The sequence below is a fragment of the Vigna radiata genome, chromosome 2, assembly GCF_000741045.1.
Source record: "Vigna radiata var. radiata cultivar VC1973A chromosome 2, Vradiata_ver6, whole genome shotgun sequence".
NCBI lineage: Eukaryota > Viridiplantae > Streptophyta > Magnoliopsida > Fabales > Fabaceae > Vigna > Vigna radiata.
In genome coordinates this window covers 10,714,657-10,728,373 of record NC_028352.1, presented here as the reverse complement: position 1 = coordinate 10,728,373, position 13,717 = coordinate 10,714,657, and the positions used below count along the sequence as shown (strand labels likewise).

At 28.3% G+C, this 13,717-nt stretch overlaps 1 protein-coding gene across 1 annotated transcript; it reads right to left on the bottom strand.

The window, feature by feature from the left end:
• Positions 1-3,412: 3,412 nt before the first annotated feature.
• On the bottom strand, positions 3,413-7,147 carry LOC106776860 (indole-3-acetic acid-amido synthetase GH3.10-like). Its single transcript, XM_022778610.1, is given in 5 exon segments — positions 3,413-4,078; positions 5,098-5,918; positions 6,090-6,191; positions 6,573-6,621; positions 6,624-7,147. Coding segments are annotated over 5 exon segments (1,956 nt in total). The 5' UTR covers positions 7,066-7,147; the 3' UTR covers positions 3,413-3,536.
• Between the last annotated feature and the right edge of the window lie 6,570 nt (positions 7,148-13,717).

Here is a 13,717-nt window from a genome sequence, read left to right as displayed (position 1 = left end):
CTCTCTCTCTTCATACGTGTACTCTTACGGGTGTCATCATTCTGTGCTTTGCTTGCCACGTGTCTCCCACCGTTACCCTTTTCCCCAACGCGTGTTACAACCATCTTTCCCAAATTAAGGTTCCCAACTTTTTTATCTTAAAAACTCAATCCTGCACTGAAGGAGAAATTATCCTAATATAATTTCTCTTAATTGATTGAATTTTGCTCCAAATTGGCACTATTTCAAAATAATATAATTATTTGAACTAAAAATGATTAAAATTGTTTGTATACAAGTATATAAAAATGCCTAAACATCTTAATTTATTAATGATGTAAGATGTGACGAGTTTGATTGATGACATTAATATATGAATCATTTAGTGTGATTGCTCATTTATTGGACATAATTAGGGTTATTGAATTGGTGTCATGTATGGATCAATAAGTACTGTTGAGATGTGGTATAATTATTAGGTTTAGGTATCAATTGATAATCATACACTTAGTAAAACAAAGTATTTAATGAAAAATCGATAGAAATTTCGAAAACTACCGATACTTAACTAGAAGTGTATAAATTACTTTATCATTTGAGACTGCTCGAAAAAAATTGCTTTAGAATAAAATAAATTATTGAAAAGTCTAGAAAGTTTGATGGGTTTTAGTCTCGAGCCAAATTTAATTAATTATAATCTTTTGAAAAAAGTTAGTCTTTATTCTTTCATTTGATATGATATTTTATGATTTGTAATACATTATTGATAAACTTATTCACATACTACAATACATTACACATTTAAATCAAATTCAGTTATTTTTTTATGTTGCTATTGTCTCAGAAAAAATAACACCTTTCTCATAAAATGTATGGAACGCATGTACATTATTATATATTTTTTCTCCTATTATCGTTTATATATTGTTTGAAGTTTTACATCAATTAAATAGACGAGTTAATAATATATAAGTGAATACAAATTTTACGTTACAAATTGATATGTGAAATTAAATTAGACTTAAATTTAAAAGTTAAAAAAATAAAATATTATAAATAATTATTTAAATAAAGAATATTTATTTTATTTTTTAAGTTTGTACAAAAATAACATTAAATAATTACTATAATTTTCACTGCAAAAAAATTATTAAATAGTAATCAATTTTAAAGATAAAAGATACTTATCATATGATTATTTATATACTAATTTATAAATTAAAAATTATTAGTCTCTAAAATATTCATTATTATAAATAAAAAAATACAACTAGTGATTAATTAAATTTTAATTTTGTATACTAATTTTAACTATCAAAATTTTAATTAAAAAAATTAATATCTAAATTAATTACTAATTATTAATTTATAAATTAATATATAAATTAGTTACTATATTTTTAGTCTCTAAAATTAATTATCATTTAAAAATTATCTTTATAAAAGTTAATAATATTATGATAGTATTATTTGCTCTCTTAAGTTATCATGCAATAGTTTTGATGACATGACAACTTTATGGAGTGTGAACACGACAACATTTAGCGACCACAACAAATATGGAAAAGAAATGGCAAAGTAACATCAAAATGATGTTTATGTTGAATGTTTGGATGTAATTATGTGTGTTACCGACAAGAACAAAAGGGTGTGGTAGAACCGTTGGTTGGTGATAAGAAAAATATTCTGACCTAGATTCTTATCATAAGATAAAAACTATTTTGTTGAATATAAAGCCAATACACCATTAGTGAGAAAATTTTAATATAATATTGAAATTATAAAAAACTATACATTAGACAAGAAAAAATTGGCTCACCTTACATATTGAGTCCTTTTGTCAACGGACTTTTTGGAGCTTAAATTTTTCTATGGAGTTGTGCTTAAAGTCAAATAAAAACAAATAAGATTATTTTAAAAAGCAATTAAAAAAATAGCTAAAAGTTCAGTGAAAGGAATTTAATAATAGTTTAAGGTATTTGTTATTCATATAAACTTTTTGCATCAGAAATAAAGAGACGAAACCTTACTTTTCATTAAATTAAATTTTGGGAATTCAAGCTGTTCTAGATCGAGGAATGTAATGAATTGCAATACTTTCACTAGTGACATATAGCAGTTATAGACACCTAAAAGCAATGATCAAGGCTCAAATAATCAGTGTTCTTAAATTTTCGTTGAGAATGAGTACAAAGAGACATGGGGTACGATGAACTCGATAGTTGTATTGATTTTGTGCTTTAGTGAAAGTTAAACCAATGGGTGGTCATGTCTTTCTTTAATTGATTTGAAACTTCATATATGTGGTTCTATGATATTATATTATTGGGTTAATGATGTGTATTTTGTTTATGATTTCATAACGGGTAACACGGAACATTTTTACATTTATTTGAGAGAGGATACAAGGATAAAATGATTATAAAAGTGTAAAGTTTTGTATTTTTTTAAACAAAGAGAGAGTAAAAATTAGTACTGTCAAAATGGGTCATAACACGCGGATCAATCCAACCCACCACAGGTTTGGACTGGGTTAGGTTTAAAAAAATTATACTTTGGACTAAATCGAGTGGAATTGACCTTTAATTCAGATTAACTCATCTCGACCTAAACTGGTCCATTTAGCAGAATTTCGGTTAAAACTAACTTAGTTAAATTCGTCCAAATTTTGGTTGGAATCGATTCAACTAAAATTCAATCAAAACTAATTCGGTTGAATTTCAATTAGAATGACTTGAACGAGTTTCTATCGAACTCGACAAAATTTCGAACATGACCAATTCAACTTAAATCTGTCAAATTTCATTAAAGCTAACTAAACCGAATTTAAATAAATTTTAATCAAGATACACTTGACCAAATTTAGCTAAACTTGATAAACTTAATCAAAACCTACTCAATTAAATATCGGACGAGACTAAGTCAGCTTAAATTAATGTTAGATATGCTGCTCGTGACATTGTATAATGATGTAACATTATAGTATAATAGATGAACAAAATATTGGATCATAATTTTTTTTTATGGAGATTTTACTAAGGTTAGATTATAGAAAATAGAACCAAAAAACACCTGGGCAACACATGAAATGTAGGTTGTTTTAGGATTCAAATAATGATTAAGGAAGTTTTGTAAGGATTTTTAAAATGGTAAAACATGAGAGAAATAAGATTCTCTCCTTATTATGTATCTTTTAGTTTGTTTCTCTGTGCGCGATCATTTTGTTTTTGTTTTTTTAGCTTTTAGCTTTGCTTTTAGCTTCAAACTGTAATTTGAACCCGTAATAAATGAACTCGTATTGTAAATATTGTTAGAAGTTGTTTTAATTTTAAAAATGAATAGTTATATTTATTGAACATAAAAATTTATATTTATTGAATATAAAAATGAATATTAATAATATGTAATAAATGAGTGGCATAAATAAGTGTGAAAATTAGAAATTTGTTTGTGAAGATGAAAGCATATATATTATAGAGAATCCCTTTTAATAATAAAGGTTGTTACTTATAAAGCAGAGAAATGATTTTGATTACATGAATGGAAAGTAGGGTTGTTCAAGTGTTGTTGTAAGCAGTGCTTTGAAACCTTTTTGTGGTGCACGTGTTGAGAATTTTGAGGAGGACACGATTGGTGGTGCACCTGGGGGTTTTGAATTGGCTCAAGGCTGCCCCATTTGCGATGAAGTTGTCCAAAATCTTCTTGAAAGTCCCAGTCTCCAAAATGCAGAGTTCTAAGGGCCCTATCGAGTTGGTTTTTCTTGACACCACATACCCATGATCCATGAACAATTTGTCCATTTCAGTGCAACATGCACTAAGGATCTTGTCCTCTACCTCCCCTTTTATCTCCCAAAATATTACATAGTGTCCTGGTTGCTTTGACACATCTGCATAGCTTGTGAAATCAACCAGCTCCGCTTTTCCCTTTGTCAGAATCTGGGACCCTCTTTCTACCACTACTTGAAGGTCCTTTTCTGTGTTCTTGTCTATGTTTACTGTCAATATTAGCTTTCTTCTACACACAAAGTTCAACTTTGGGCTCCCATTGTGGAACCCTCCCACTTCCACCACATCCCCTAACCTGCACCTGTATAGTCCTGTAATCAATCAAATCACATTACTTTCTTCCTTCCTCCCAATTCACCAAAATCATAATCAACAAAATATACAAAATGCTGTAAGCAATGTGTTCCTAAGGCTGAGATGATGAAGCAACGACAAAAAGATAACCATGGAAATGCAGCCAAGTACTCTAAAGTGTGACCAACATGGTTAACGTGGGTAGTTTAGTTTGTGGTCGGTGACCCCCACCTACTTTCCGGTTTTCTGTGAGGAGATAATGTTTTTTAAAAACTCTTATAAAATGAATTTTAGTAAAAGGTTTCAACTAAGATGAGTATCAAGCTAAAGTATTTAGGATTATAGTTTGACTGGTTAATTCATTTCTATAAAAAACGAAACAAATACATATATCTGTGCACTGTTATCCATTATTGGTAACGCCAATTATTGGAATGCATTTCTGTCCACGTATTTTATATCACTCCTGATGGCATTTCTAAACACTTCAATCATATATCAGTCTGGTTTTAATGCATGTGGCTATATTAAACCAAAACCTTTTTGGCTTGATGCAACTAGCTACTAGACATGTCCATGTTCATGCTGCACCTAGCTTGCACATGTGGCACACATATGAAGCTCGATCACTGCTTTCTTGACCTGTAACTCTAGGCGTTATTTTATGTAAGATAACAGGTCAATCAAAACGGGCTTGCCAAAAAATGAACAGTGTACAGGTTTACATATTAGGTGGATAAATGCATTTACTTGGCAAAAAAGTCAAAGATGCTGTTGTTCCAGAGATATCTAGTAAATTCTACCAAGTGTCATGCTCAAAATGTAGGTCATAAAACTTAGAAAAGATGGGTCGAGGAAATGAGTACTGATAAAGGATGGGAGATGGGCTATGGAACAGAAACACGTCGATTTTAGTACACTTATCTTTTGGTTAATAATTGAGTAGGTTCCAAAAGGTCCAAAACAAGTTCAATAAGACTTCCATAAAATTAATTATTTTTGTCTGATATAGAAGAGAATTAAGAAAAATGCATACCGGTGAAAGTTGTGAGGACAACTTCATACTCTTGTCCTACTTTAACCTGAGAGAGAGGAATTGGCTTATCTTCCGTGAAATCATCAGCTCCTGAACTAAGTTTTTTTTCATTCCTGTGAAGTGGTATGAACTCAAAGTAAGCGAAAGTAGGAACCACAGCGAATGTTACATTTTCTGGTGGTAAACTAGGATCAACATTAACCCCTATCCAGCTCTCCGTTGAGCCATAATCAGCACTAACCAAAGGTAACCCATTTGCATAATGCCTAAGCTTTTTCAAATATGGTTGCATGGACCCTGTCATTATGGAGTAGACATACTTAGCATTTGGCCACAGTTTAGGAATTAAACCAGACCACTCTACCAGTTCTAGCTCATGGCAAGCACTTTCCAACTTGGAAGCCAAATCTGGGCTTGGAAAGATGATGTCCAAAACAGCCTTTCTCATTTTTGGTAACTTGATTCTTGAACTAAGAGTGCCATCTCTGATGTCATTGCAAATCTCTATCCAGTTTTCTTCAAAACTGCTGAAAGCTTGCACCATGCTGTAGATGAAAGCCGAGGTGATAAATTCCACTTGGTCAGAGTAGAAGAGGCCAAGAAGGAGGTGGCAATACGTGGATTGTTTGTAGTCTCCACCAGAAATCACTTCTTGGGGACTGCAAGTGAAGGATTTGGTCGCATCCTGCTTGATTTTGAATTCTTCACTTGCATAGTAGTGTGTTGTGGCTGTTCCTGCTGTTAAACCTCCTTTTGTTTTGAACCTGTTGCTGCTGTATATGAATTCAAGAATCCTTCCTCCTTCCCTTATTGGATAAACCCTGCGAACAGTGAAAAGATAAGGACGAATTTTTTAACGTGCGCTTTAGAGTAATCACACATTAGCAGCAACACACAGTAAGAGTATACACACACAAAATAAAAATAGGAACACAAAGGGTACACAAAAATCCAAAGGGAACACAAGGAGATATTATAAAGATGTAGTACACCTTGATCTATAGGCTGCTGCTAGGGTGAATATTTGAAGCGTGGTTTGTGCACTATGGCGAGTAAAGGGTACGAACTTTTGCCTTCCCTCTGTTGTTCCAGAGCTGTATACCAAGAAAAAAGGAAAAAAAAATCATCAGAAATTGGCAGGTGATCCTTGCTTTATCTGCATTCCATGTATTATAAGAAAAGAGAAAGAAATACTTTACCAAAAAAATATAGAACAAACTGTAATCACTAAATAAATAAAATGCATTAGAGAAGTTTCATGGTTTATAAGTTATTACTTTTTCAAGACTTTTGTTCATGAATAAAAAAACACTAGAACAAGCATGGATTTGGCAGAATGAGATGGAGAGAGGCATAGGTGGTCTCTATCCGAATGTCCTGTATTCTGATTCTTTATTGTAATGAACATGACCATAAAATGAAGAAAATTCAGCACTAAAAAGCAGAAGAAAAAGGTTATAGAGATGATGTGGTACCTTAGGGAAAGAGTGGTTATGGGTTGTTGAGTGAGTAAAGGAGCTGTGTCCCATCAGCAATCCTTTGGATAAATGGCTCAAAATCAGCATGTGAGGCAAGGGGAACCACAGAAGAGAAAAGGGATTCCAATGCACATGCGTCCATCTCAAGGATATTGTAGTTCCCCAGCCATTTGTTGAGATATTCCACTCCATAGTTTTGCTTCAAAATCTGGGTGAGCAACTGAGTCTGGACAAAAGCAGCATTATGGGATACATGTTCAAACCAGTTTATGACATCATAGTCATAGTTGGGTTTGGCATTGGCGAGGTTGTGGGTGAGAAGAGGTTCCATTAAGGTTGTTTGGTGCTGCGTCATGAGGAAGTGAGGGAGAAAAAAGAAGGGAAAGGGTGGTGTAGAGGTTCTTAGTCCCCTACTAAAAAAGTTGAACTGGCTTCTGATATTTGCAGAAGTTTCATAGATATGGTACAATACAATAGATATAGACCACATGAAATGGTATTATAAGGGGAGAGAAAGAAAGAAATATTCTTCCATAATGTAAGGATGATATGGGGACTACATTACTAATGCCAGGGACCAAACAAACAGTTCATCACTCTTTCCCTCCAACTTATTCTCAGCCTTCATATTTGAATACAGAACATACCTAAACTAGATTAATTCACTTTAATTCCACATTAACCTTACTTTAAACATTCACACTTTTCATCTTGGAAAAAGTTTCTTTAACAACTTTTTTTTAATAATTTTTTGACAACGCATACGTGACAGTTTATGATTGGTCCGTTTCAAATATTTTTTTAAAGATAAATTCAAACAGACCAATAAAATCATAACACATGTCCTGTTGTAAAAAAGTTGTTAAAAAAAAATTGTCAAAGTATCCTTTCATCAATTTTACTATATCAAATTTTAAATTACATGTATTTTACTACTGGATTTCTCAATTTTTATATTTACACTAATATTAAATATTTCTGTATCTCATTCTTTTATCTATTATTTACATAAGAAAAAATTAATTTAGGTTTTCTTTCTGTTTTTTATTTTCCTTATTTTTCCAACATCTTTAAAATATAAATATTTTAAAACTATTTGCCGCAATCTAAATCTATTGATTAAATGATAAGACTTACGTAGATATGATTTCAAAAAATTATTATATTAATTATTCAATTGTTTATATATATTTTTTTTTAGACAAAAACAAGTTTGGACTTTTTTTTTTCTATTTATTATTCTCATTCAACATTACTATGTATGTTTTTTAATAGATGAAATAGTTATTTTACACTATCTATAACACACGAACCCTCACTCTTTCCTTTCCTTTCTTTTCTCCTTCTCTCCTTTTCTCTCTCTGTTTTTTTTTTCTTGTTTGTTTTCTTTTCCGTATCTTATCTCTAAATTGTTGCTTCTACACTTCAACCTTTTCAAAATCTAATCACACAGTGTTAAGGAATATTTCTATTCGATAAAAAAGAAAACATTATAATTCAATCTTGTGTCTGCCAAATTCTCGTTTAAGGAGCATATTTTTTTTCAACGAAAATATTTTCGTTCAAACTAAAAGAAATTCTTTTCTTCTTCTAGTATCTTAAAATAATTTATTGTGAATATATATATATATATATATATATATATATATATATATATATATTATCTTTTATATATAATTGATTTATGATTTTAGTTAAGTGACTTATATTACTAAGATTGATTGAATTTGTACGTTATATGAAAATGATTGTCAAGTTTGATGAAAATATTTGAACTTGTGATAACATATATGATATAATGTGTGAATTATTGTTAAATTTATGATTTAAATATTATCACCTATGTTGTAACAAATATCTTCTAACTTTAGTGATAATTTAAGTCATAGACTAACGTATAAGGTAGTGAAAAAAATCAAGGAGTTTGTACACAATATGACATAAGTAGATGTGCCACATGGGGTTTGATTTCATGATATGTGGATTCGAGTGTTATTCCACATCTTGAATTGAATTAGATGTTAGTTTTCGGTAAAACTTACTTAATACATGTCTTTGAGAAGGCGTTAGTTGATTATTTATTCGTTGAATATCCTTAATAAATAAATGCATATATGATTATTATATGTTTTGGATTTTAAATTCAAGTAAATTATTCTAACTTATTTATATATATATATATATATATATATATATATATATATATATATTTGTTTCCAACAATTTATCTTTGCATGTGTTATTGTGGTGTGACATGTGAGGAGTACACAAGAAAATATAGGTATTGATGTAGGAAGAAGATTTGGAAGAGGAAAACCATTTTATTTTGATTTTTTTTTAAATATTTATATTTATGTATATTTGAGTAAGTTTAGGATTTATTTTATATTTATATAAGCTCTATAAAAGACTTTTAATAGATTTATAATATTGTTGATAGTTTAATTTTAAGGTGTTACATTTATGGTATTAGAGTGAGTTTTCTATGTTTCCTATCTATGTAGGTATTCTTTTTAAGTATAGTTTAGATACGTAGGTTTTAATTGATTATTTGATAACGAGTTTTGAAATCACTTTTGAACTTGAGCTACAAGATTATTAACAATTAAAATAAAACTATTAAATATGAAAGAATCTTGATAAAGTGGTGACCATGTACACTCATAACTAAATCAAGATGATTTTCTATCTTAATTTCAATTGGAGTATATTTTAAAGATAGGTTTTGAATGATTATTAATATATGTAATTTGATTGAATTGAAAAATGTTTCTTTACATTGAGTGTTTGTTTTATAGATTTTGAAGTTGTCTTTTATGCTGATAGTTTTACACCAATAGTTGTTTTGGTGTAGCATTATATATGTTGGAGGTATTTTGTTTGTATTGAGGGACATAGAGAGAATTTGAGGTTTTGACCTTTGAAAGATCTAGATATCATCTTGAGAATTGATTGACTTTCTTCGAATTGCATTTTTACAGTGATAAATAGAAAATAATATTTTCAGGATAGAAGGATATGGATTGAGTATTTGAACACAGGTGCGGAATGAGTTATACAAGTTTATTTTGTGATAGGGTTTAAGATAAAAGTCAATTGTTAAAGTTAGATAAACAATATATAAACATTATAGAGTTTTACATATATGTTTTCTCTATTTTCCCTAGTGTTTTCAATGCTATAGTCACCTTATGCACCATGAAAAACATGAAGTGTTTTGTCATTCATAATCCTCTATATGTGTCAAATGTGACTTCAGTGTATTGATGATTTTTTTGAAGATGAAAGAACACTAAAGAGTGAAGGTAGTGGTTGGAGGGAAAGGAATGACCAAGGAGGGTGAAGGGAAGCAAGGAGAAACGAGAAGGGTAAAGGAGGAGAGAAATGACCATGGGGTGGAAGAAAGATAGGAACCACTAAGAAGGAAAGAGGGAGAAAGACACACATGGACATACACATACACATGTTAACACGTGACAATGTCGTTTGTCACATAAAACAAAAATTAACATCATTTTTTTTAATTCATTTCTAAAGTATAAAGATTAAATATGATCAAAATTTTAAATATGGATAAATTCCAAAATCATATTATAGTTTAAGAACTAAAAATAGAAGTAACTCAAAAGTTAAAATAAAAAAAATGTGATATTATTAAGTATTCAATGTAAAAAAAAAAAACATAGTTAAAATAAATAAAAAATTATAAATATTTAAATATTAAACAACAATTAGATAATTAGATAAATGTAAAAAAATATTAAATATGTATTTTAAAAATTAGTTACAAAATTTTTATAGTAATTTAAAATAAAAATAAATATGAAAATAGAGATACATCCTCATTTATATTTTTTCTTTTTTATATATTTCTATTATTTAATCTATATCTATTTAAATCATAATATTTAATGTTCAATTCTTGTTTATTAATTTATAATTATGTCATTTTATTGATCTATAATTACTTGTATATAAATTTATAATTGTGTCATTTATACTTGTTAAGTTATTTAGTGTATAGTTTGTTATGTATCGATCCTCTTTATTAAATTTATATTTTAATCATTTAATTTATCAGCAATTATACATTAATTTCTTTTACTAAATTTAAAATATCATTTAATTTATTTCTAATTACGTATTAGTCCTATTATTTCATTCATGATTTATTTATTTATTTATTTATTTAAGTTACACAATGATTTTGTTTTGTATTAGTTTCTATTTTTATCATTTTATTTTTCTATTATATAGTAATTCATATTTAATTATTTACTTGATTTTTTTTTCCTTTTGATTCTTATTTTATTTTATAATTTTAAACACATTATTTTATAGTTAATATATATATATATATATATATATATATATATATATATATATATATATATATATATATATAAAAGTTATCAGTATTATTTAAAGAAATAATTAAGATTGTATTACTGTTTTTAGTGAGAAATACTTTTCTATCCATCATTACTCAAGTAACTTTTGATGTTTACATTGCATAGTTAAAATTGGACTATGAATTCATATGATTGATAAAGTAAGATTGAATCTTATAAGTCAAATTCAAGGCCCTCATAATTTTTATTGTATGTTAATATTATTAAGATTAATATTTAAAGGTTATAAATATTTCACACTTTTTTTGTGGTTTTCTTTTATATTTGTTTGTGGTAGGAATAGAATTAGAACCTACTCAATAAGAACTGTTTTAAAAATTTTAGGAGATGATATCTACAATGTTGAGTAACTAAGAACTTAATTCTAATATCCTTAGAAGATATTGAATAAATAAATAATCGTTTATTCTGATGTACAATTTTGAATATTGTACAAAACTTATATATTTTCTTAATATAATAATTATAAATATGTAATAATGTGCTAGGTTATGTTATAATTAATGTTCTCTCTAAAAAAACCTCATCACAAAAAAAATTACTCCTAATTTTAAATAAATTACAATTATTTATATTATAGTTAGGACATTACATTAATATTGTTTTTAACAAAACTTTTATGAGTTTATTTCTATATCACATAAAATGTTCTAATTCTCATGTCACGAAAAAAAATATTGTAAAAGGTCTACTAACATTAATGATTTATTTAATGACGCAATAAAGGTTCTTCATGTCAACCAAAAATATGAACCATTTTCTATAATATCATATACTCTCATGACACACCATCATGATAGTTGATACATGACACAAAAACACAAACAAGGTAAGTTAAATTTTTTAAAAGCTTTTATACAAGTATGCATTTATCACATTCATATACATTATGTTCATATCTCATCTATTTGCGGTAATGAATACAATTATAATTTATTCATTAGACATATATTAGAAGTAAAGTATCTCACTTTCAATCCAATTGGCTAACTCTCAAGTCATAAGATTTTTATATCATACATTATAAACACTTGACTCCACTTTCGAAGACTCGTGTTTATTTGGACTCAAATATTTGTGACGATCATACTACCTTCACTAAGTTGCCACCGTAATAATACTACATTAATAGGAATTCATTCCTCTCATATGACAATGAAAATCATTATGACCTATCAAACATGGTTCTTTTTCACGTTGTACACTAGATCATAGGAATCTCTTTTTCTCTCACAAACTAATATTTTTTTCTATGTGAGTTCAATATCAATAGAGTGAGGATCATGTCCTTCTGAGTTCAAATTTCAATATTTAACCTTAGCATCTTAACACAATATTTTCTCCATCGAAATAACTATGTTCACAACACATCACATGTTATATCAACCAAAACATCATACACTTTGATTTATATACGTTTCATCTCAATTCAATTACTAATATTATCATCCATTTGTCCCTTATCAAATTCAATAATATTCAACCAAATTATTAATCAAAATACAATAATTTGATGAAAGCCAAACAAGTTTTAGTATTTATAACCATTTAAAAACTTGTTTTCGATCCAAAACAGTACTTAATTAGCAAAAAAACCTACTAAGTCAACTAAAAGCTTGTTCGCCTAATAAACCTTTTAGAGTTTTAACAAAATAATTCATGCAACAAAGGAATCACTTACACGACGACTAATGCTCTCGAGTTTTCAATAAGGAATTTTTCCTAATTAGAGTTGACTCATCTAGCTACAACAGAAAGTTTTATTTAAAATCTCACCTATCAACCAAAGCTCTCATGGTTTTAATTAAATCCATTTCACCTAATGAAAGTTGGCTCATCTAATAACCCAAACACTAGGAGCTTTATTCAAAAGCTCACACAATGAGTTTGGACTCATCCCGTAACCAAACCTCATACATTCTTAATTAATTAAATTTTCTCTAACAAGAGTTGTCTCGCCCAACTACTAAAGTTCTCAAATTTTCAATTAATTAAATTTCATCCAATGAAAAAATAACTTGTCATAGTGACTTTACATAATTCAAAAAAATCCGTAGAATATATCAAGTGACCAAATTTGTTCAATAGATCCACAACCAAATCATCTCTACCTTGATGTACGGTTAGAAATTTAATAAGTTTCACTTACTTGTTAAGACTTATTAACTTAAGTTTAAGTTCTCAAAATCTAATTCTCTCACATAAAAACTAAACATGAATCTAAAAAACTTTAATAAAAAAGGGAACATACTCTAATAATCGTAGACTAATATTCATCTAGGTCTTATATGGAACATATGCAAAATGTCCTCATCCTTGTGAATACAAAGCTCCCTCAAACTAACTCAAGAAAATGGGTAAAGAAAATATTACTCAAAAAAAAAAAAATTGACAGATTTATTCTGTTTTTCAAAAAGATTTCTATATGGAATTTGATCTACAAAAAGATAAGTATATTTAGGAATCAAAGACACAAATGATGAGTAGATTTATCATAAGTCAAAACTAAGAAAAAAAAACATGTATACATAGAGATGATGTTTTGTTTTTTTTTTTTTTCTAAAATGCAATTTGAATAGTTATTTTTTTATTTATAAGCTTTCTGATTTAATCATAAAATATTCAAACTTTGCTTCACATACATTACTTTTATTTTTAGACAATTTTTAGGTTCTTACACGTTACAAAGTTTACTCTAACAAAAGAAGATTTCTTTTGTTTAAAATAGGT